This window comes from Cyanistes caeruleus, chromosome 3, assembly GCF_971803275.1.
Source record: "Cyanistes caeruleus chromosome 3, bCyaCae1.hap1.1, whole genome shotgun sequence".
NCBI lineage: Eukaryota > Metazoa > Chordata > Aves > Passeriformes > Paridae > Cyanistes > Cyanistes caeruleus.
Genome location: NC_141703.1, coordinates 110,648,826 through 110,674,789, shown reverse-complemented (window position 1 = coordinate 110,674,789; position 25,964 = coordinate 110,648,826). Strand labels below are relative to the sequence as shown.

The following is a 25,964-nucleotide window of genomic DNA, read 5'->3' as shown; positions in this document are numbered from 1 at the left end:
ACATCAGTCATTATAAGTCTACTTTCTAATATCAGTTCAGACATTCTCTTTGCTCTGAAATGCCTTTCTTTTTTCTTTCTCCTCAAGTAAACCTTCTTTTCCACTGATGAGATTTAAAAAAGAGAAACAAAAGCTTCTCTCTTCTCAGTCTCCTCTTAAAGAATTATGCAGAAGTAATCCAGTTCCACCACACTTTGTTTTACCTTTTTATGTGAGTAATGCTGCAATAAAAACAGTTGTGCTAATATTCCATACCTAGGCTATATTTTAATTAAGAAGACTTTTAAAAATAAATAAAAGCAGTGATGATAGATAATTGGAAAATCATTATGTTCCCTGGAACAACAAAGGGGTTTCCCACTTGGTGATTATCCTGTTTTACCTGTCAGTATTCAACAAATCCCTCTGGCTAGTCCAAGATGTTCCAAAAAATTAACATTTAGTACATGAGAGGAAATGAAATGCGCTAGGTTTAAATCATAATTATGCACACTGAAATGTAATATACATTTATATGTATATAGAAATATACTGATATTTTCTACTTTTGGGCACCTCTGTTCTGGCAGCCACTGTCAGCTTCCTACACAGCCTAGGAACGAGAGGCCAACTCCATCAGGATATAACTAAGTTAGGACTGCTCAGTGCATTTATGGCACAACTATGAATTTCACAGGAAAATACTGGGTTTTGTTACAAAAGGGTCAGCAGCTGGCTCAGGACACATTTCAAAAGCAGTGATGATTTTGAAGCTTTTTTTTTTCCCCTCCTCTGATTAAAATTTTCAGTTACCTGTCAGGAAAGATATATCAAATTCAAAGGAAAATTTATATAACATGAAATTCTGAGGATAATGTTGATGAACTAATCTAGAGAATACAGTAAAAACTTTTTGGAAATGTGTCGTTTCATTATGTCCCTGCTTCAGTCTCTAAAAACAAGATGTGTAATAACTTTATTGTGAAGGGGGAATTCAGTCCTGAAAATTAATCTCTAGTGTCTTTCAGGTATTGTAGACTTTGAAAATACTGCTATTAAAAAGACATGGGTTGCTGGCACTAGCAGTTCAGTGGGATTGACCTCACATTGCTTCATCTGCACAGCTATTGATTTTTCTTTTTCTCTTCATTTTGACATTTCACATGATTCAATCAAAGATTCATCATTTTGGAAATGTCAAGTTTTAAGGTAGTTGTTTTTTTTATTGTTTGGAAAGAGTGATCTTTTAAGTGTTGTGCTGCCTAAATTTTCCAGACACATCAGCGCTGAATCAACTGAGAATTGAGTGGCTTGGGTTTTTTTTTTCCTTTCCTAGTGTATTTCAATGTGCCTTTTTACTGAGTAACTGGTTGTATCAAAGTCAAAGATAGCAGCACTGTTTTGGATAGATTTTCAGTGTCTCAGCACTTTTCATGAGAAAAAGCTCTGGGGATAAAAGCCTTTATGCAAAGGCACTCTGTGTGATGGGAAAGCAATAGAGAGCAATTGTGGCACATACTAATGCAGTGTGTATTACAGAAATATCAGATAACATTTCGTGACATTTATTCAGAACCTAATAATTACAGTTTTACTCAACAGTTGCATGGGGCACAAGAGCAGTGGGAACCTGAATGGAGACTGTCTGAGCTGAACAGAAAATTCTAAGCAGCAGCACAAACTTGAACCTGATGATGTGGAGCTGGTGCAGCTGCCTGGTTCCCCTTCGCTCCTGTTTGCTCTCCAGATACAGCACTTGACTGAAAGCCAAACAGTCTCCAAAACAAAGTGCAGCCTTGAATGGCTGATGGCTTCTGGAACACATGTTTAAAGTGTTGAATGGCTGCTGAAAGTAAAGCTTAGGATGTTTGCTCACTGCATCAGTGTCCCGTGAGACACTGGGAGCCACAGGCCGAACTGCGTGACCGATCAGGAGACGCGAGTCGCGTGCCACACGTCAGAGAGCAGAGAGGAGCTGGCCACCAGGAAATTACAGAGGCTCCCTCCGGGTTTTGGATTTCATTTTGACACAGGACTGAGTCAGAAGATGCCTGGTTCCCAGGAGAACCCAAGGAAATTGCCTGTGGGTGTTTCTCTGCATTGCTGTGGGTCCATGTTATCCAGCAGCCCTTGTAGTAGCCCTTCTCCTCTGCCAGGCAGGAGATGTAGCAGCCCATGAACCATTTCTGGCTGAACCTGATTTCTGGCTTTCTGAAAAGGCCTAAAAGCCCTTTAGGGACTGGTTACTCCTCTGGAAACCCACACGTGCCCTGGTGCTGCTCCAGCTGTAGAGGCTGTGGTTGATCACTGGTCCATGGAAATTTTCTCTGGGTACAGATCTGATCCAAAGAGTGCTTTGCATTTCTCAGTTTTATCACTCCCTCTCTCACCTATTTTTACTGACTTTTCTCCATCTGACAGAGTTAAATTGTTTAGTCTGCTCTCTCTTTACATCACAGATCCCAGTAGTACACACCACGCTTGTCTCTCACTCTGCTTCCCAGTGTGTTCCTCCCTAATGGGTGCCATTATTTTCACACCACTCAGAAACTTTCCCCTCAGGGCTGGTGAGGGAGGAGAGATAAGGCTCATGCAGAGCAGTCCTGAGTTTTAAATGTCCTGTGGAATGCATATAGGCAAGATGAAAACAGGGTTTGGAACATGTCTTCTGAAACAGTGGAGTGCTGTAGGGTAGCTGAAATTAAGGGGATGATTTCTGCAAGCAGAAGCTGTCAAAAAAAAACCAACATGCTGAAACATTTGAAAGAAGGTATTATCTCAGTGGTGTGAAGGTTGATTAATTAATTTTTGAAAGACTTCTCTGATCTTTGTCTCTTATGAATTTAGCATTATCTGGACATGGTAGTAGCTGCATAAAGCCTCGTCCAATTCCTATGTCCTCATCATCTTATTATTCAATACACCTGCCAGGATCTAATTTTCTCGAGTGTTGGTGATTCAAAATTTCTTCTATTAACTCCTACTAACATTCTTATGATATTAAAGAGATGCCCCTAAGCAAATAAGAATTCTATATTCTGTAAAAGAAGTTAATCTAAATTTAAAATACAAGATTTTATGAACTGTTGGCTCCAGTACACCTAACATCCAGCACTTCACTGAGATTATTGAGTTTCTTACCTTGAAGTTTCACAGGTATAGAATGATGCTTTTCTCTACTCTTTGTAAAATCCCTTTCATTGCACTGAGAGTTGCATCAATTTTATTCAAACTGTATAGATATTTATTTAATGATTATCCATACACAAATCTAGCTACTTGTGTCAATTTTCCATTAATATTGGCAGTGCCCTCCAAATTCTGAGTATTCTGTGGGTAAAAGTGGAAACAAAGTTATAAATAGCTGAATAACCTGCATTCATTTTTAAAGCAAAATAATGTATTCATTGAAGATAATTCAGTAGTAGTAGTACCACTGCATTAGTAAAGGTTGCTTTATAAAGTCCCAGAAAAGCCTTTCCTATTCCAATTCAGAGTCAGACTTAGAACTTTTTTTTTGTCATAAACTCTTGATATCTTCCTAAATTGGAATTGACAAGGGAGAGTGGAAATTCGAGAGCATTAAGAAAGCTAATCAATAACCAGTAGAAATAATATTTCATTTACTCGCTTGCTAATGTAGGAAATTTTTCCCTTTATAAAAAATTATTTACTGTATTGCTTTTTAAAGATCAGATGTATCAGTGCTTGAGGCTGAACTCATATCAAGGTTGAAGACAAGGGCAGTGCAAAGGTCAGCACTTTGAGTTCTGACTGATCCATCAGCACAGTTCAGCTTTAGTGCCAATGGACCATTTCTGGAAGTGTTTTGTCTTCACCCATGGTATCCTCCCAGTCTAGTGGAAGATGCTCCTGGGTAGGAGCTAAATGATCTTTAAAGGTCCCTTAACCCAAGTCATTCTGGGTTTCTATAATTTCTGACGGACCTGGTGCCTTACTGGTAACACTTAGGGTGTCTCTCTATTAAAAATAAATTAAATTACAGTACTAACATCTATTATTTTACCGTCAGGTTTTTTATTTGCAATAATTTCATAACTTTCCTTTAATCTGAGAAATGTTCAATGCCTTTTTGTGAAGTGCATGGTGTGTACGCTTTGAAAAGCAAAACAAAACTAAGCAGGAGTTTTTTTGTATTTTTAAATTATTCTAAGTCTTGTACAGGAACCTTATCAATGCTCATAGATTCCAAATATTTCCCATTCAAATTGTTTCTTCTTGCAGTATTTTGCTACCACTGTTTCTGGCCATTTCTTGAGCAGACTACCTCTTACAACACAAAACCCATGGTACTGCTGGGAGAGCCTCAGGAGCAAATGCCTTTTGAAATGATTGGAGGTTGGATTTATGGGGAGGGGAACAAAAAATACTTTGGCACTCTGAAATCAACATTTCTCAGAAAAACATGAATATTGGGAGTTGTATTTGTCAACTACAAAAGCTAGGTGTTGCAAGAAAGAGATAAACAATGACAGAGAATGAGGGCAGAAAAACAAAATAAGGCTGGATTTGTCCAGCATTGAGGGGCTCTTATCAGTTGTGACAGCCATGCAGCCCATGCACTGTGTGCCATTTGAAAAAACAATAAAACCTCCAGTGAGAGTCTGTGCTGACTGATTGATACTCCTGAAGGCCCTGTAGCACTTGAATTTAGTAAAGGTGGGGCAGCACAGTGATGTGCACTGAGCACTGATAAAAATAGTTTGTTAAACAAACATGTTATCTCAGCACTTTAGGTTATAAGAAGTGGTTCTTATCATTAGATTTATAGATGACCACTCATAAATAAATGTATTTTATGCCAGGTCTTGGAGAAACAGGAAGAGAAGAAAATGAACAAGAGACATTTACTCTGCTCTGGGTGTTCTGCAGCCATACAGAATAAGTGTTAGCAGTTACATTATTAAATGTACCCAGTAAATAATTTTCTTATACTTTCTCTTTTGTATTTTGAAGTAAAAAGCTCTGGTTTTTTTTTGTATTTGCCAGGACAATTAATGAGCATATTTGAAAGCTATTGGACAACATTTCAATCTAGAGCGACTTGAATCTATTTTCTTGACATATTCCTGACAAAAATGTTGATATTCTCTGCCGATAATGCTTGCAAATAACAACATTGCTACTGATCTCCAGTTTAGCTTTGTCTTTTTCATGGCATGGCATTTTTTAGATTAGCAGTTTTGAAGCTGTGGATTGAAGGTGATATGAAGAGGAATCATAGTTTTCCTATATGTAAATATGGTATTTATTCTATTCCTTTAGCAACTCTACACCAAATCACAGCACAAAAATACAAGGTGAAGGGCCCTAATGTACCTATTTTCTGAGCTATTTTCTGAGCTATTGTATTTGACCAATACAATAAAATATTGTTAATATTTTTTATTTTTATATGTATGTATTTCAAGTTAATAAAATATTAATTGTTTTAAACTATTGACAGTTACCTTTAGTGCAAAGAGGCCTAGGATTTGGAAGGGAGGCATGAAGGTGTCAGAAAAAACATCTGAAGGGGTGACAGGAGGACACACAGCTCTTCCTCCCTGTAAGAATTCAGTGAGACAGGGGCATGGTGCAAGGCAGTCTTGCAGAGGGCTGAGCTAATTGCTGGCATTTTCTTCTGCTTTAGGCTGGAACTCTTTGGATAGCAAATCTGACTTTCTATTAAATGAAATTTGAAGAGGTCTTGGAACGAGCATTCCTTAATGAGTACTTCGTTAACTCCATCTCACCCGTGCCTTCTCTGTAGGCAAGGCAATGCTTCCCTTCCAGCTCACTGAGAAATCATTTGGAAAGTATAAAGGTTCTGATGTTGGCTCTCTGGGAGGCAGCAGTCAAAAAAAGATCATGAAGTACCTCCAGTAAAATATTGCTGATTCCCAGAAGAATGAACAAAGTTGTGCTCCAGTTAACTGTCTCCATCTAATACTTGTCCCTGTTTGTGATGCCAGGACAGATAATCAAGAAAAAGCTCCAATGCTGCCAAATCCTATAAACTGTTAAGCAAGTTATGGGTTTTTTTTTTCTTGACAAATATTGTCAGACTGTAGTTCAACAAGGAGCTATGAAAGTAAAAGATAAATGAAAATGGAATGCAAATATGATTTAAAACTAAACAAGGCATCTGTCTTTCATCACTCTGTCAAATGGGGCAGAAACACAGGTCTGTGAACAGACAAACTGTTGTGTGCAATTTGTAGCAATCACCTTTCTCAGAATGAATGGGAGCAGCAGGAGCAGCCTCACATGTGTGAATTGCATTAGAGATGGCAATTGAGTCATTGTAACTTAAGGCAGCAGGTTCTAATTGGGAAATGCTATCCGTAAAGAAAACAAAGATGGCCTTTGGGATGAAACTGAAAGATGAGGTGTCAGAGAAAGAGCTCCATCCTGGCATATTCTGTAGATTCTCCTCATGGGTGGTAATTTGAAGTAATGAGTAGTCCTTGTTGAATGACCTTGTACATCTGCTTTACTGCCTGTTCAATCTGTAACTCACTTTCCATCAATTGCACTTTCATTACAATTAAATGTGCCATCATAAAGCCATAAAAATGAACAGCACAATCTCTGCATATGTTCACAGCCATTTAGCTTGGGACCAGGAGGGTGGCAGAAGTCCATCCTAAACCTTTTGTTCATGCCAAAGTGCAATTTGTTGATTGAAAGATGCTGGATGATGGAGCTGGAGAGGATGGCAGGATTTGTTCAGCATGCACAGAAGCTCTCACAAAATTATTTGAAATTGGAATGCCTGCTTGAGCCAACGTGCTGCTAAGAGGCCACTTGGATTGGGGCATGAAGAACAAATTGCCCTTTCCCTCCCCACCCTCAACACCCCATCCTAGGCAATACAAAACATGAACAAAAATGTTTGTGCTCGGTGCCATTTTGACAGCAGAGACATTCCTGTTTTGTCAAGATAATGATAGCAAGGTAAGAATGTGGTTGACAGGTTTTGCTTCTACTTTTAGTTATAGGGAAGAAACACTTGTTCCAGTTTTTCACTCTACAGTATTTAGACAACACAGTGCTTTTAATTACTACTGAAGAGAGCTGAAAGGAATGAATGTTGATGATTCCTAAGTTATTGTTAATATCCTTACGATTCAATTTAGCACCAGTTTCAGCATTTTTTTGAGACAAATACTGCTTAGCATCTGTGTTCAGAATTTTTAAAATGTGAGGTAGGTCGTTGTGATTGTGTGAAGGCCAGATTCTGCTGTGTAACAGCAGAGTTGTTTTATTTCATTTGCCCTTACACATTGAGACATCCTTTTCTGGATCAGTGATTAAACAAATGCAATTGAGTGAAATAGTTGTGCTGAATACTATCTACAGTGAAGAACTGTATTAAAATCAAATTTGAATTATCTTGTCCTTTAATGTGTTTTAATGTGATTTGCTAAATCTGAAGCTGTTTCAGGATGGGGTTTTTTTTGTTCTTGATATTTGGTCAAAGCATAAAACCAAAGTTTTTGTGTCTATAAAATTTTCTTCATTTTGATAGGAGAATGTGGAGATTTTATGTAGGAGTAAAGGATCTATTTCAACTCATCATTCAAAAGAATGGCTGTTAGGATAAACTGACCACTTCTTAACAGAAGTCTTAGAATCTTAATACAATTGTGTGAGCTGCTCTGGAAGGATTAATTTAAAGATCATATGCATTCCTTTCTATAGGTAGCTTTAAAGTTAGCTGACTCCATGTAGGGACTTTAATGTTTCTGAAGCTGAGTCAGTCCAAAATTATTCCAATAGTAACCATCTCTGCTTATGGATTATTTAGGATACAAATGCTCTCAGATAATTTCAAGTAATTTTACTAAATTTGTTAAATATTCCAGACATTGGGGCAGCCTGCTAGAAATGACAGAAAAACTAAATTTACGTCCTCACTTAGGAAACCATCTCTTGCTTCCCCTTCTGTTTTTAATCCTTCATCTCTCATGTTCAAGCCTTTGAGACAGGGACCTTTTCCTCCTACTCACAGTTTTCATGTTAGATCATAAATAATGGATCATAATCAAGCACTTTGAAGTACTTTCATTGGCTGCCAGTGTCATCTCCAGTATTTATCTTGACTACACTTCACTGTTTCCAAATGCAGTAAATCTGAGATTTCAGCCTGGTAATAGTCCTATCTCTTTATGATTTCATTGACTAAGAATTCAGATGTACATTTTTCCCATCTATCATATCTTAAGAGCTTTTACCACGTTGTAAATTGTGCAAGACTAGATTCACTCTGTCTCAAGAATATGATTCTTAGCCTGGTCTGATTTTGAAAACTCCCCTCCCTCCTCCAGTGTCTAATTTGCCTTGCCTGTTGTGAAGCCTACCCATGGAGTTCTGGGATTAATTTGCATTCACCTGATCATTATGGTGTATAAATTCTGTAAGATTTTAGTGCATCATTTTGATCAGAGGGGGTTTTAATTCCCTAAAAAATTTACTCTGCCTGTCTTCAGATACATATTCCCAAGAGGCCCATGTGCTCCAGGATGAACCTGTGTGCTAACTAGCATCCAAATTTTTTGTCATTTTGACATCTAAATATGTAAATATATCCTACAGGGAGAAAGCAAAAACTTAAAGATGTAAATATAGACCAACTGGTTAAAGTTTTTCCTTTAAAAATATAATTTTAATCATGCAAAGTATGTTTTTATTGGAAAGGTTTTGCTTTCAGAAACAAAAGTTTGAAAACTTAAGTTTGGCTGTGATCAAAGCTGTAATTTGCTCATGTCACCATATTCTTCTGTCTCTTTGAGGCTGTTTCTCACATCCATCACAATGGCCTGATGTCCCAAGGATCAGTTGCCTAAAAGAGATATAGTTACAACAAAGATCTAGTTAAAACTGGAAGAGGAATGGTGCATATAGAAAACCTGGTAAAGGAGCAAAGTCATGGTGTACCTAAATAAAAACTCAAAATGAAACATCCCAGGCATTCCCAAATTAAAGCATTCAGAGCTACAGACTGAATTCTGTGACATTTCATTCTATTTACACAAATACTGAAATGGATAATTACAATATAAACAGTCTTTGTTTTCTGCCAGGATTTTCTCTGGCTGGGAAAACACCCTTGTCTTCAGTGATAAGACAGAAAGGGAAGCAGGATGGCTTCTAAGTAGGAAACCAAAGGGCAGAAGTGTTTTCTGTGTGTTTTACTGACCGCCTTGACAGCGTGGCTTCTTCAAACAGCATGCACTAAGAAGAGCAGAAATAAGCCATGTGGAAAGAAAAATAACTAGAATTTTATGTCTCAATCAGTTGTATTTCCTATGGCTGCTCACCCTGTTGATCCCAAGTAGCATGTGTTTGCTCACAAGGCTGAGCCATGCAGCTGTGTGCTGTAGATGGAAACACTGAAATAAATAACCACTGCATTTTATATGCATTTATTTAAGTAAAAAATGCCTAGTGCAGTTACTAGATAACAATAACAGATTCTGTTCTCTACCTCTTTTATTTTAAACAATATTATTTATTCACAGAAAAATGTATTCGAAGGGGTAACCGAGTTACCATAATTGTTGGGAATAGATAAACTTCTAATACAAAATTACTTACGAAAATGAAAGAAAAAACTGAGAAATAAACTACTGTGGTGCTGCAAACTGAAATGAAAATACTTCTTAACATGGACAACAAAAATGCTCTCTAAAAACACGTAAGGTTTGATATTCTTTGTGGGAAGTCTGTTTTTCATCTTGTGTTTTTTTTCTTGCATCACTGTGGTTGCTTCACACCTCTTAAGTAATGCATACAGACTTTCACAAGTATGCAGTGTACTTCAAATTCAGGATATACATATTCTCTGCCTAAAAACTTTTCAGTAAATTAGTAAAACCTGACTGAAGCCATCTGTCATATCTCTGAATTCATACTGTTGTTTCATGCCACTGGAGAAAAAAAAACTCAGTTTAAACTTCCAAAGAAGTTTGTGTCTTTCTTTATTTTTCATTGCATGATGACAGCATAATCATGCCTATAAATGTGGGAGCAGAAGGGATGTTTTGGTTTGGTTTTTCACATGCTGAGGCATCTTTCCTTTCTAAAACCATTTTGCAATGAATACATATGTAGACACAATGACAGAAAATGTAATGCATTGTAAAGCCACCCAGAAGCTGCCTTCTGGTTTTATGCATATTTAAATTCACATGCCAGGCAGACCTAAAAACAATCCCTGCAGAGCCTTGCTTCCTGGGCAATTTAGATAAAAAGCCAGTTCCTGTGCTGGCGATCCCGGACCGGTGTGGGCACAGTGTACAAATGTCTGTGGGCAGTGACACGTCCATCAGGATGTGACTGCCAGCCTGAAGTGCCACCCTGGTCCCTGAGCCTGCAGATGCTCCTCCACCTGCAGCTGAAGGGGCTCTGGGGGGCTTGCAGGGCAGGACTCAGCTCATGTCTCCGATTCAGACACAACATGCCTCAGCCCTTCTGCTGCCAGCACGCAGATGGGGCAGCTTCAATCTCTACATATGTTCAGTTTGATCAGTAGCCAAAGTGTGCTTATTATTTTTTGACCTGTGGAAGAGGAGTAGATATTCTTTATTTTATGTTCTGCAGGATATGAGCAGTGAACATCCAAGGTCTTATGAATTACATCCAGACTAAATGTGGTATGCAAACTTTATTAAGTAATAAATCTCTCCACATGAGTTTTTCCATCCATTCCCATCTTTACTGAATTAAATGGTTGCTATTTTGATAGTGATGTTACTTAAGACAGTGCTGAGTTCTTAAACCAAGAAATTCATGTTAAGGAATAAAGCTCATACTTTAAAGAAATTAATGTCTCAGCCACTCTGAGGCTTATGAAAAAAGATCAATCCAGTGGTGTGTGAATTTCAGCACCTACTTCATGTGTTTATAAAAATCCACAGGCAATGCAGATGTCTCTTGGATAATCCACTCACAGACGGACTAATATTTCAGCTTATCCCAATTTTGGTACCACTAATTCCCTGTAGATATTCCAGTAAGTTCCATTTCAGTGCTTCCCTGCACAGGATCTTTTCTTCCTTTGCTGCTGCAGTAAGCCTGATGTCTTGAAGTGTCTTTGCTCCTGCATTTCTCTTCACTCAATGCATATCCTGCAGCCTTTGCTCATCTTCAGGCCCAGTACAGGAATAACAATGCAGAGGGGACTCTTCCCATTCCTGACCATCCCAGAACAGTTTGTTCTCTGCTGAGTCTGCCCCAGGCCAAAGACACAAAATCTGTCTCCCCCAGAGAGTCAGCCAAGTGCATGTACCTGTTGTTAAGGAATTCCCATGTTTCTCTGGGCTGTCTGCCTGGCAGATTCCCTTCTGGAAGATGGGTGGCTGTCCACAGAGCAGATGTGCAGGGTTTTGGTAGGTGCCTGACTGTGGGGGTAGCACCCAGTGCCTCAGCCTCCAAATGAGCTGAAGAATTCCTTGATGTGTTGTCCATAGCATCTTTGTGGGAGTGCATTGCATTTTAGGTTTACTTGTGTATTTCACTCCTCTGACTTCAGGCATGGTCAGCACTTTCCAGTTTGTGTTAAATTCTCTCCTCACAGAGAATACATGCAGGGGGACTTGGTGATGAATGATTGCAGTGAGGCTGAGATACAGCAGAGGTGCCACAGATGGCACAGATCCACTACAATATGCAAGGTGCAAGCAGTTTCTCCATGCACATGCAGCAGATTCATTGGGAAGACTCCAGGCTTCTCACCACCATGCACACACACACAGATAAACACACACACACAAATAAATGGCTAAGACTCTTCATAAAGCTACTAAGTACCAAAACAGGCAGCAGCCCTGCTCTCCTCTTACATTCATTTTCTGTTCCTGTTGATTATCCAAAAGAGAAGCTGTACTGGATCACACCATTAGTTCAACTGGCTCCACATCCTGTTTGGCAGTAGATAAAAATTGAAGATTAGACCTGAGTGAGAGAACAGAAGAAGTTTACAAGATAAATTTCCTGTGTACTCAACCAAGTTGTACTTTGGGGGGTCATCCTTGCCCAGTAACAGATTAACAATTTATTACTAAATAAGTGTTAAAATCTATGGCATCCCTTGGAAAGGCATTCAAAAGCTTAATTTCACATTTTATTAAGGATCACATCCTTTGGATTTCACTTGCCATGTCTAGCTTTTGTGCTGCAAGAAGAAAGGATCACACCTTGTATCCTTTGTATCATTTCTGCTTCCACCTTTCATTGCATCCTCCTTTTCAGACTGCAGAGCCCACATCTTTTCTCGAGTTACCTGTGTGTAAGCCATTCCAAAGCTTTAATTTACTAATTGCTGTGGATATTCCCTGTTCTAACATACCATTTCTGAGATGACAAACCAAAATTATACACAGTATTCAAAATGTGTTTCAAATGTGCACATATGCTGTCACAGTATGAAGGTCTGGTGGCTTTTCTTTTCCTTTGTAATTCCTAACATTTCATTTAATCTTTCTTTTATTACATTGGAGCACAGAGCTGGCATTTTCACAGCTCTATTTATTAGAACTCAAAAATCTTGAGGAAATGGTCAGCTCAGAGCTCATTTTACTTATGAAATTAGGGGTTCTTTTCCTGTGTGCATTACTCTCCTCTGAATTTCATCTGCCATTTTATTATCCAGTCAGCTGATCTCATCAAGCCCTTCCACAGTTCTCCACAGTCCTGCCTTTTTACTACCCTGATTAAGTTTAGCAGACTTTCTCATCTCACCAGATCATTCATGAGCACCTCAAACAGCACAGGATAAGCAAAATGTACAGCAGGAGGTTCCTGGTAACCTTGGTCCGCTGTAAACAAAAAGTATATGTAGAATATGGACACATTATTCAGACAATGAGAGCAGTCTACATATGACCCTGGAAACAGAATTATGATAGCTGAATATTTCAATTATGTATTTATCATAAAAATTGCCTCATACAAATTATTATTCTGAATCATAAACCTTCTAGAAGTCATTCTTAAAGAGATGAAATTTTCTTAATTATTTAATCAACATTTGTAAGCATTGAAATATGTCTTCCTTGCTAGTTCCAATTACTTGAGAGTGCTAATAAATGTCTCCCTCTCATCTGTTTTATATTTTGTATTCAGGATTGTGTGCTTACTGAAATGTCAGGTAACAGTGATTATTATTATTACATCATAATCTGAGGCTCCATGCCTCATGTATTTCAGCCTATTTTAAAAAGAAGCAAATAACATTTTTGAACTTGGCAATATAGCAGGATTATACCTGAATACATGATGGGAGGTTCAGATTGAAAAAGGTTGCATTATTAAGTGTCTGATACATAATTTAAAATATTTTACGTGGTGATATGAAAGTTTATAGAATGGAGTGGGGATAGAGTGATGTTTATCTTAGAAACAAAACCATTAAGGGGGGGTTTTGTGAGTGCAGATTAAATTAATTAGACATTTCACTGCTTAAGGAAAGAGAACTCAGTGTCCTTCCAGTGTAGGCACTGAGAGGAGATGCAGAGAATGGACTAGACAGGCTGAGGTTATAACATTTGTAAGATGTGCCATCTTACAAACTGCAGAAGAAATAGAATTGCTACATTTCTTCTGTTAAATGGGTCCTGGTGCTCCTAACTTTAGGTGTTCCCATGGAATTAGGTGCTTAAAGTAACTGAGAGTAGATGGTGTAAGTTTAATGGGACCTGACCAGCAAATGGAGACTGATAACAAACACTGACAAACTCAAGGAGTTCAAGGAGTTCAAAGAGTTTGAAGACTTCTTGTCAGCCAGAGACAATGAATTAATTATCAAGGTAGCCTTTCTTCTTAGAGACTTTATGCATTCAGTTAACATGGAATTTTTTGGAAGGACGTATCAGGGGAAGATCACCTTGCATAACAAGCAGTTGCAAACCCAATCACAATATATCTGACCAACCATGTCATGATTAATTAAGGCAACACTACAAATACTTTGTGATCATGTTCGCTAATGAAATATGAAAAGTTCTGAATTATTGCAGAGTTAGCATGATGGCTCAGCAAATTCATGGTATTGATGCAGGACCTTCAAAATGATAACCAGCAAATTTTGAGACAAAAAATTTCAACATGCAAATACTCCTTTTGTTTCCAGTAATTATTTTCCACCAATTTATTGGCACAGAATTAATCTGTGTAAGCAGAATAATATTTTTAGAAAGCTATTACAAAGCCATCCTGTATTATTTATTTTGTTGGTATTTTTAAACTTTCTTTTTAACCACATTTTACTAACCTTTATTTTCTGAACAGTACAGCTAAAGAGCTATAAGACCCAGAAACAGACACATTTGAGTGTGTCAGGACCCTTTCATAGCCATGGGAGGTTAGTGTCCTCTAGATGGCATTCAAGGAATTGCTGCATGTGTGGAGCAAAAAAAAAATATTTTTTTTTTTTTACTGTGTTAAAGATTTCCTTAGCTGCTGGGTTTTTTTGGTGGGGCTTTTCTTGCCCAGGTTTCATCATATGTTTGAGTACAAAGGGATTTGAGACGATTGTCTGCTGTAGAAATTTTAAGATGAAGGTCACAGAAATGGAGATCACTGCCAAGCACTGAGACATGGATCTGAATTAGCAGGTCTTACTGCTTGGTTTTGTTTGTGTGCCAAAGAACTTTAAATATCCTGTGTGGACACACTAATTTCTCAGACCTTCTAAACTACAGACTACAACTGAGTCACACATCAAGATATGATATTGAGCAAAGAGAATTACTTAGAACATCTAAAGAAGATTCCAAGAAGCAAGATTTTCTTCATGATAAAAATAAAAGAGGATTAGCAAAATTTTGCTACTGAGATCATTATTTTGTGGGTTATTCCAATGTAACAATATTGCTTGTGGGCAGTAGTGAAGTACCAGTGTCTAACCGTGGTGTTTAAAATGAGCTGTCAAACTGAAAGTTGTCTATAAATTGTCAAGCTCCAATTTTGTGCATGCTCTGATTTCTTCTGGTTTTGACAGTGTTAGGGAGCTTGGACACAGAGCATAATTTAACTCTGAATATCATTCTGAGGATCAGGCACTTAAAAGTTAGACCCTGAACCACTCAGCTGCACATCACTAATGTTCTGTGTGGATATGAGCCATTAGTTCTTACAAGCAAGTACCAGAGCTACAAGAGCAGAGTGTCTTCTCTGTAAAATTTCTGCAGTGCAGAAGACTCTTCAGGGATAGATAAAGCTTGTTCCAGAAGGAAACTGTATGTAGCCAGCTTGCCTTTGGACTGAGCTAAACAGAAAGCTTTGTAACCAGATAATATTTCTGAATTTCAGAAGGCTCATTTGGTCCATTATTTTTGTCTCTGACAATAAGCTATGAGTTACACTGATGGAAGATCAGGAAAGTGCCAAATAATGTTTTTCCATAGCTGGTCTTCCAGTTTCAGTAGCATTTTAGTTAATAAGGAATGTTTTTGCTGTTTTTTGACTCAGTGTCTGTCAACTCCCTAACTTTTTGGATGGCACAGGATTTTTATGGTCCTTTTTTAGATAAAAACCAGTGCAAGCTCTGCATGTGTCAGTAGGTCCCCTTGAGTTCATCCCTTGGACAAGAAGAGCTTGTATAGGGCAGAAGTTCTCAGCTTTTCTCCTCAAGCCTTCCTGCTTTTTTTCTGTAGGAAGCACATTTGTTGTGCTGCTAGAGATAGGAGATGAAAAACAGACCTGGGAAAAAGTCTCCAAGGGCAGAGCTCAGCACACAGAATGTTGAAGAACACAAAAACTCATTAAGTGTCAAGAACAGAAATACCAAAGGGGCATAATGGAGGAGTTCTGACAATTCAGAGGCTCTTGCCAAGAGGGCATTCATTGGATAATTAATTTCTTGGAAAGAAAAGGCAGGCTTCTTAAGCTAAGTGATGTACTGACCTGAAAGTGTGGATGCTCAGGTTTCCTTCTCACATGAATCTCTGTCAGGAGATTGCCTCTCCGTGAGCAAGTATTAAACCACAAGCTGCAGGGCATGAGCTAACTAGCAGCAAATAGTTGAAGAGGCTTCTCTTTTGAAAGGTTATTCCATAATTACCCAGGCTTCCACAAACCTCACTTTGAAATTTACTGCCTATCATCTAATCTAATTTCTACACTTCTTTCTTGGTGTTTTAATTTTTATACAAGTCAGAAAGATGAAAACTCTTTAGATCCCAATGGTTTTTCAACTCTGCAGCGTTTTGTCTTTGCGAATAAAAGCAACTCAATCTTCTTGGAAGAGAACAACACACAAAAAAAGACATTTATTTTTCAAATGCATTTAATATTAGTGTGACATGTTTTCAGAATATGAGCACAGTAGTCCAGAAAGAGCCACTGGCCTCTTCTGAACCTCAGGTTTTACATATAACAGAAGTTAAAGGCCAGCGGCTCTTTGCTTTTAGAGTTGATTTGCCCTGATGCCTTCAGCTGTCATTGCTTCTATCCATCACCCTGAGAACCTGCCCTCAGACTCAGAGGTGTGTACACATCCCCAATGAGCAAACTAAAAGAAAACATAAATGATCTTTCACTATAGAGCATGTGCCACAGTTTTTTGTCCATGGGGTTTTTTTTTGGTAACTTAAACATGCTATTTCATGCAGAAGTATTGTATAGATACACCCAACTAAGAAAAAAAAAAAAAAGAAAAAATTTATTTAGGATTTTGACATATCTAAAATCCTGCCTTGCTCTGGAGGTCACTTTTAAAGAAGATGCATGGCTTGTTTTGCAATGAGCTTCTGTGCTGATGGTAGTGATGAATGTATTGAATACTGTGGCTAAAACCAGGGCATACATTTGATCTACAAGCACCCAAAGCAGGTGCAGCATCTCATCTCCTAACTACAGAGGGATTTAAGAGAACTTGCCAAAATAATCCCCAGTTTTTTAACTTGTTTGAATCAAGCCAAATTCTTTACTATTTGAGTAGAAATTGAACAGCTAACCTCCATTTGACAGCAGCAGTGCTTTTCAGTGATTCCTGTGCATCAAGTACAAACCATTGACTTCCTGGCCTCCTAGAATTGTTTCTTGTCTGTATGCCAGAGTTTAAAAGGGTCTGCTTTTCTGTGCATAGGTTTCCACATTAAAGATTTAAAACATACTTGACCCTCAATAAAACAGAGCTAGACTAAACCTTTGGAATATTTTTAGCATGTATTAAGCATATAATAAGTTACACAATTTTGTTTGTAAAATCACTCTGGGAATTAATTTATGAGGGTATATTTATTTGGCATCACTGTGATTTATAGAATGCTTTGTGAAAATCAACATTTTGAGGAAAATTATTTGAATATGTACATTTGAAGTCAGTATTGGATGTGTCTCCATGCACTTACACACATTTACTCAAAATGTTGAAGTACAGTAGCTCTGACATTCTCTGCACATGCCAACAAACACAGCTTTTACAGAAGGTTCACAGAAGATGTTCACATAAAATATTCATGATATTCTTACTAAAAGGAAAACCTTTTTCAGACCTGTAAAGTACTGTTTGACAGAAAATTACCTACAATCTGATCCAGCCTTGTATTTGGATACAAACAAGACCAGGATAGATTTGCCGAAATGAGTGTACATTTTATGTTTGCCTTTGTTACATCGCAGGACAAGTAGCAATTAATGGAGTGAAGAGATGGCAGATTTCCTAGTGCTTTTTAACCTGCTTATTTCATTTTCAAACTTCTGAGATCAATTTAGCAGCAGGAAGTTCTGCAGAGCAATTTGGTTGCAGTTGACCCTGGAGGGGTTGTTGCTGAATGAGACTTAGTTACAGCTCTGTTTCCATAATGACACCTCGCTGCAATAAAAGACGCCTTCTTAACCTCAAGTTGTATTTCCAATCAATTTATGGCAATACCCAAGTTACACCAGGAGGCTGAAAACAAAGTTCTCTGAAGAAATGTGTCACCACAGGTTGTTCCCACATCACAGGGCACCTAGCAGCGCTGGAATGATATTTTTAACTTGTAAAACACACGGGCTGGAACACATCTTTCTTCACGCTGATTAAATCATTATAGTAGCAATCTGAGTCTGTTGATAAACCAATTTCTCCTGCCTCCTTCTCTTTTAGCACAGTTTTCCTTAAAAAGGAAGCCCCATAAGCCACTCTGCCATCTTTTTTAGAGGAATCCTGCATGTCAGCCATAGTACCCCAGGAAAGCACACACACCAATTTCAAACATACCACCAGCCAAGAGTCAGTGGCTCGCCACAATGTTTGAGTCAGAAGGAACAGTGAACAGCACAACACAGAACATTTGAGGTTGTGAAAGCAGAAAATCTGCTGCTTAAGGATGTAATGTTCTGTTACTTCTCCTGTAGGTACCACAACAGGGTTTATAATCGCCATAGGAGTGACAGGAAGGGAATGGACTTGCCTGGAGTGGCCTCTTGCACCCTTGCCCTGTTTTTGATCCAGAACAACATGCCCTGAAAAAGCCAGTGAAGAGAAGGGCCTTTTTTCCCCAGTTACCACATTTCTGCTGTGCCATTCAGCCACAGAAGTTGTTGCCACCTGTAGTGAGCTGATACACCAGTCCCACACAACCTCAGTTTTGCCAAACAAGGAGAGGGCAGCTCTGGTTTTCAGAGAACTGTTCCCTCAGGAATCCCTGTGACCCACTGGGTCTTTAAGTCTCTCATTGCCTCCTGCTGCTCCAGCCCTGAAAGGCAGTAGAAAGGAGCCAAGAATCTGCTTATTCTAATGCAAATCCCTTCGGTTGCCAGAGGCCTGTTGATTTGACATTATTTCTGCTTATGTGACAGGCATCCTGGTTTAGTTTTGCATATTTTTGTTTCGTTTGCATCTGATTCCTGGACTCACACCCCCTCTCTATGCTTTTTTTAAATTGAATTTATTCTTCTTGCTTCAGACGTACAGAACATAGAAAGTAACTCCTTAAAACATAAATTTAGGTAAAGCATTTGTGTGATTTTTTAAGGGATACTATTTCTAAAAAAACAAACAAATTTGTAACTATGATATTTTTAACCATTCACTGTGTTATAACTTGTAAAATATCTCACAATACTTTTTACCTTTGAGGTTTTGCACATACACGCCATCAGAGAGAGCAGAACAGCCACACAGTCTGACTGACAGCTGAGGCTTTATTTTAAACTTTTGTTTTAAGTATCTTCTACTAAAATCCACTTTGAAGTACCAGAAGGTGAGTAGGTCCTGTAAGGAGTAAAGATTTAGGAGTGCTTCTGTCTGAAGCTTGAAAAATGGAGAATGGCAGCACATTCTGTAAGTGAAAGGAAATCTGTAGTGTTGCAAAATCATGTGGATGAATAATTACTGTCTCCTTACATGAGATCAACAATAGATGAAAGCGAAATTAGGCAGCAAGGAAGAATTGCATTATGGAGCACAAAAGCCATGTTGAATCTACATTTCCCCTGGAGGAAATCTGGGGGTTGTGTCTATCATGACCTTTAGCCCACCACACTGTAGCAGAATCCAGATTTTGACAAGGGTATTGGGTTCACTTGGCTTCCATCCACCATTTCTGAGCAAGCAAAGGGGATCTGCAAGGAGAAAGACTTTAAGATGGAGGGAGAGATGATAATTATAACTTGCTGGAGGCCTATTTTCAGTAAATGAAGTGCTTCAAAAGAAGCACACTGCTCTGCTGTCTTTTGAGTGCAAACCTTCAGGGAACTAGTGTAAGAAAATGAAGTAAAAAATACTTTTTTTTTACCTCAAACTTGTTAATTTGCTGGCTGTAATGCTTTGTCAGGGAAACACCATACTCAACTTTGAACTCCAAGGTTAGTGCCACTAATAATATCCCCTCCAAGCATTTTAACTGTGAATTACTACAGAAATTATTAGGAAGAGAAGAGATTCTATTATGGGAAGAATCAAATATCTTATCTAGTCACTGTACTAATTGAAAGCAAGCTTGTGTAGTAAGAAAACAAATTCTTGCTGAATTTAGTATAAACCTGATGAAACATCTTAAATAGAAAGAGATAGGTTATGAACTGGGGGGGTTGTTTATAAAAGTTTAATTTCTGTTCATATTTCTGTGAGTTTTTTTCCCATGTCAACTTATGCTTAGTTTTTAGTCTTTTATAGTCACACACTCACACTTCTAACAAGAAAGAGCTCACGTATTGCAAATAATGGAACTTATTGGCATTCACATTGTACGTTAAGATAGCTCAGTCAAAAGAAAAAAGAAAATCTCTGGAGCACAACCAGAAAAGAATATAAACAGAGGTCTCCTGGATCCCTATCACATCCCTTGTTCATAAGATACTCTTTCTTCCTTTATCCTACAAAGATAGCAACAGAAGGATGAGCAAACAAACACAAAAGAAAGAAAGGATGAACTGCATCTCTGCTGGAGGATTAATAACCATGTTGCAGGAATGAGGACTCCTCTGGATGATAGACAGCACAACTACATCCTTGAGATGACTGATCACAGGGTCCATACATGTAATGTATGTAATGCAGGATAAAGGCTTCAGGCCTCTTAACTTCCCTGGAAAATCCTTGGCAAGTAGCTCAAATGGGTAAAATCCTGGAGGCAGTATCATGGATCAGGAGAAGTTGTTGCATTGCTTCCAGTGCCATTACTGGAGTAAAATGTCTTCTCTTAGAGAGGACCTTTTTACTATTTATTACCTTTCTAATAGTCTTTCTAGAATCAGAAGTGAAAGTAATATTTTTCTTACTGTGCCCTGAAACAAAGTCTGTTTTGTTTTGTTTTTTTTAAATGTGGTATTGTGAATTAAATCTCAGTGCTCTTTTTGTTGTTATTTATAATATAAAATCATACTCAGTGTCCAGCAGTATAGGAATTGTAATATTGTTACAGAACGTAGGCTGGTGAAACTGTAAAGTTATAATAGCCTTTTCTGGTATAGAAGAAGTACAAGGATTGTTTTTACCATCTGGAAGAACACTACAGATTTGGACCCTGATACATCTCTATTCTGATTCATTGATTTCCTAACATTTTTGTTTTCTGAACTTGGAATTATTAGATAACTATAACTTCTATAGTGTTAAGCATAGTTTGTTGGTTTAATTTGTGCCCTTAATCTGTGATTGAAGCTTGAAGAAGCCCTTTCCTTTTCATGACCAAGAAAACAGTTTTCTTTTGTTTTCTGACCCAACATAGTCAATGTAAACTACTCATTACAGCACTGATATCTCTTCCACTCTCAACTGTTCTTCTCTTACTGGAAGAATTTGTTCCCCAACAGGAGGAATGTTGCCTTCCTGTGGGATGTTAAAGCAGGTTTCCTCCACTATAGGGTGAACCTAGCAGGGATTAATGAGTTTTGAAAGAGAAGCAAGGAGATTGAGTAGAGTTTAGTCACTATTTTCCCATAACTGCAGTTGAAAAGAGACTGAGATAGGAGAGGAGGAAGAGGCAGGGAGAGGGATGGGTTCCCTCCTCTGAAGGGCAACCCCACTCAGAAAACAGGTGATAAAGCCCTATGTTTTGGTGGGTGTGATCTCTCCTGTACCTTGAAACAGGCAGAGGTCTCAAGGAAAGAATTACATTTAGTTATGCAATTTGTGTTATCGTTGGTAATGGCAGAGGTATAGAAACAACAAACTGAATTAAACATGCAATCCCAAATGGCATTATTTTATATTTTGAGACTCCCAATATTTTACATACTGAGACCCATAGCCTTCTGATGAGGATGGTGTCCAAAGGAATGAAGCTGCAGTCCTCCCCACAGCATATGTACAGTTCCAATCCCACTCTCTCCTCTCTGAATTTGTGTCTGCTGGCACTTCCTTGGTTTTGGGCAAAATAGATTCAATTCAGAGGGAAGGAAGAGGACAAAACTGCTGGAAAACCTGATCTTGTTTGATGGTAGATTTTTTTAACAAAAAATGACTGAAGGGAGAGGTCTTTGGGCTGTCATGATTTCTCTTCACCAAGAAAATAAGATTTGAAATGAGATATGAAGGGTTGAATGATTCCATGTATGAACAGGTATCAGGTGAGCTTTGGTCATCAGCTGCCATAGGGTCTGAAGCTTCCTCACCATGAATGGACATCCTATAAAAGCTGTTCAGTCCTGGAAACAGGAGGCATTTCTTTGCCTACTTTCAGGAGTGTGAAACAAGAAATGGCACAATTAGAAAATGTACTAAAGGAAAAAAGCTTCAGCAACACTACAGATCACCTATTTTGAAATCAGACAGTTACAGATAATGGAAGTCAGCCTCAGAAAAAGAGAACATTTCTAGGGAAAAGATACTTTGATCCAGTCATTGTTTAAAATACACATTTTTCTCTCGTATGTAGCACATGAGAAAAAGAAAGATTCTGAAAAAGAGAAGCCAGAGGAATTTAGAATAAAAACAGCTCACTCTGAATTAAAGAATGAACTTCCATTATTCAATAAAAAATTGAAAAGACTGAGAAGCTTATCAGACTAAATTAAATGAGGAGCTCACCACATTGTAGATGACTCATTGTGATTCAAGAAATTTATAACAGTGCAGAAGAAAACAGATGGTACAAAGACTCCTCCATAAAAAACACAGACCAGTGCTGAGCTCAAGAGCCAGAAACCACCCTTCAGCCTAGGACCAATGGCAAGAAAATGCTGCCCTTAAAGTGATTAAAACCCACGCTGCTCTTCAAAGCATTTATTTTTTCAAATGGTTTCATTGGGTAACCATATTAGAGTTCTCCTGCAGCTTCTGGATTTGAAACAACTAATTAAAAGAATTTTCTATTGATTCATCATAGGGACATTAGAGCCGTCTTTAGGAATGGGAAAATAGGATTTACCTATCTTACAATCTGCTGGTTAAAAGGAGCTGTAACAATAAGTAGATAGGATCTCTAAGGTCTAATTGACTTCTGCTCTGGTGAGCAACAGTTATAAGGAGCTGAAATTTCTTCACAGAAATGAGTGCTCTTTAGTAGCACTTCACAACAAAAGAAATAGAAACTCAGATAGCTGTGCTTTTAATTGCTTGGCTTTATTTTTCTGTTCCTTCCTACAATAAATTTCTGACTGGAATCATAACTGGCAAAAACAGGATCATCCTTCTCCACATACAGGAAATGATCAATGGTGATTCTTCTGAGCCTTTTTGTTAAAAAGAACACTCTTTTTTTTGGTTGGTTGTTTTTTTTTTTACTTGAAACAAACACAAATACACTTCTCATGTTCACAGCTTTATGTGCACATCTCTGCACTTGGATTAGAAGATTCAGTGCTGGCACAGTGCTACAGGTGTGAGCCTTGCTGATTGTGCTTGTTGGTTTCACGTGCAGGTCAAGCACAGGTGGTTTAGGGAAGATCTAAAATAATTTTGTTCTGTTAATTTCCTACTGAGCTGTTTCCCAGGAAGATAACTGGGATTATTTCATATACTGAAGTTTTGAGAGGCTCTTCCAGTGCACCATGACTGTGCTTTTGAAATGCACTTTGTCAAATGGAAGAACTACTGTGTTGAGCTCAGGCTGAAAACATGCATGAATTGCTGTATAAATTTGGAAGTTAGAACACAAAGGAAAATCCCTGCCATGCAGTACACATGAAAAGCTTGTAAAGCTTAGGCTATAATTTGAATATAATGTTGTATCAGCAGTCTATATTTTAAAAGCCTAAAAGAGTCAAGAATATAATTTTATCTACAGCTTAACCTCGTGTTTTCTGTCACCAATATTAATAATTTTGCAAGGATGCCCAGCTGATGCCCATCACCTCTAAGCAGGCACATAGGGGGTACAAGATGTATCTGACAGGTTGCTATAGCTCCCTCAGACCCACCTGTAAATCACAGCTCAATGCCAGTGAATGATTCAAAATAACAAATAGTACACCAATTTATGTGAGCAGTGCCTTCCTAGGCCCTTGATCAGTGTTCAGCAATTACAAATCCAATATTTGCTAGCTCCTGCTTTCCTTTAAACAGACCTGACTTTGTATCTTGCTTGGAGAAGTTGATTGTACCCCAGAGAAATATTATGAGAGCTCAACTTCACCCTTAGTTTCAAGAGTAAAAATTTTATTTTAGCTGAGGGGGTAGTTATACCTACCCAGGGATAATATTTTGGTTCAAATCCTGTGAATACTTGTTATTTATTAGTTTGTGTTTTATTGTGTTCAGTTACTTACATTATGCTGTTTAAGGACTTCCTGAAAACCAGGTGAATCCTTTACTCTGCTTGGCAGGAAATCTTTTTTTATTTTTTTTCCTCTGATACCCATGCATCAGACCTGTGGTTAAAGTGGCAAAAGTGTAGAAGTTTTCTGTGTAAACTCTTACACTTTAGTAGGGTTTTTTTCTAGTTTTATATGTTGAGTTGTTGCTTTTTGGTTTTGTTTTTTTTTTCACATCAGAGAGGACAAAACTATTATCCCACAGAATAATTACCCAAAGGGAAGATCGACAGGGGATGGAAGTTAATTTTCTCTCTCAGATAAATGCATTATCACAGAGAAAAACGTGCATGTCTCTGTGTAGAGTTTCCCTTTTTTCAAAGACAAACACATGGGTTTGTTTTCTTCAGTGTTTGTTTGCATTCTAGAATTTATTTATTGTTTGCATTTCTTAAACATCCTGAAATGTTTACAGGAAAGAAAACTAAGGCGTGAAATTTTGTGACTAGAAGCAGATTCTCTTTTCATTTTCCTGGGGAGAGTCTTTCATTCAAAAGATAAAACCAGAAGTCATAAAAATGTGTTATTTTTAGGAGACAACTCCATGGAAACTTGGAAGTTAAGTAAGATTCAGAGGAGAGATGAATGGGGGAGGGTGTGTAATAAACTGATACTTTTTAGGGGAAAGACATACTGTGAAACCTGTGAACCACTTACAGTAGCAGGAGTGTTGATCTGAGTTGTGTTCAAGACTGTTGAATAATATGACTGGGTTTGCTGTAACATTTGGGAAAGCTGCACATCAATGCTATTAAAACCACATTAGTGCCTGGAGAATATTTCTACATGCTTGACCAGATTAATAAAATAAGCAAAGATCATTTTCTAGAACGCAGTCTTTGCACCACTTGAAATCATTGCAGAGATAACCGTGCACTTTCTCTTCCAAAAAGGCAGAAAAACTGGTTCTTAAAATTGGTTAACCCCACAGGGAGATAATTTGGATCCTGGTTGCATCCATGCATGTTGGGCCCCTTCCAGAAGCTGCTTTTGCCCCCACTTTTCCCATACTCCAATCCCTTCCAGGGGCCTCCTCAAGGATCTCGGTGCACACAGACACCTCACAAAGGGCCAAAGCGCGCAAAAAGGGATTAATCGCGTCTGTTTTAAGCTGTGTCGCTTTATTTTACCCCAAAGAGTAAACTGAATGTACATCCTAAACAGTTGAGGTGTAACATTTAATGAAGATTTGCCTGCATGCAGGAATGCGGTTCAGCTCCGGACGCGGTGCCCTCAGAGCCAGCAGCGCGGCCCGGCTGGCGCAGGAGGCAGACCAAACATTCCTTTTTTTGTGTTTTTGCACACAGCCATTTTTCAGAAGCTGCTCTGCACTTCAGCAGAGGAGTTACCAGCGTGTACTTGAGACATTAATTCCAGGTTATATGGTTTCCCTGAGAATTGCCATCTGTCACGCTTTTCTGTCTGGAGGTCACTCCGAGTTGCCTCGGGTTGGTATCCTCAGACAGGAGGTTGGAAGGATAAACCTTGTGCTTCGTCTTTAACCCTTAGTTATCCTTTTCCCTTTCAGCACCCACCTTGATAGGTATGGTAAGGAAGGACTGGGCTTCCCAAAACAGCATTGCCCTCTCCTGGCAAGAGCCGGACTTTCCCCATGGAGCAGTTCTGGACTACGAGATCAAGTACTATGAGAAAGTAGGTCGCACTTACAGCATCACCCAGATCCTAAAGAGCAATGTGTTTCGTATCTTTAATAGTATTTTTTAAAACCTTTTCACTTGACCCCACATACAATGCTGTGTATGCCAGACGTTTTATTTTGTGCTGATTTTTTT

General features: G+C 38.4%; 1 protein-coding gene and 1 long non-coding RNA gene across 9 annotated transcripts in view; one reads left to right on the top strand and one right to left on the bottom strand.

Annotated features, from left to right (window-relative positions):
* Nucleotides 1-25,964, top strand: part of EPHA6 (EPH receptor A6) — a 371,203-nt gene that overhangs the window by 227,968 nt on the left and 117,271 nt on the right. For 7 of the 8 annotated variants that reach the window (XM_086884184.1, XM_086884183.1, XM_086884182.1 and 4 more), the window contains one exon: nt 25,700-25,824. The exons of the other annotated variant lie outside the window; for it this stretch is intronic. In XM_086884184.1, coding sequence (XP_086740310.1) covers nt 25,700-25,824 — 125 coding nt within the window. The remainder of the gene's footprint in view (nt 1-25,699; nt 25,825-25,964) is intronic. 8 annotated transcript variants of the gene reach the window in all.
* LOC147654442 (uncharacterized) lies at nt 9,390-25,831 on the bottom strand. The gene is made up of 2 exons (XR_015285431.1): nt 24,829-25,831; nt 9,390-11,940 (listed from the first exon to the last, which is right to left on the bottom strand). It is a non-coding gene; the product is annotated as an uncharacterized LOC147654442 (long non-coding RNA).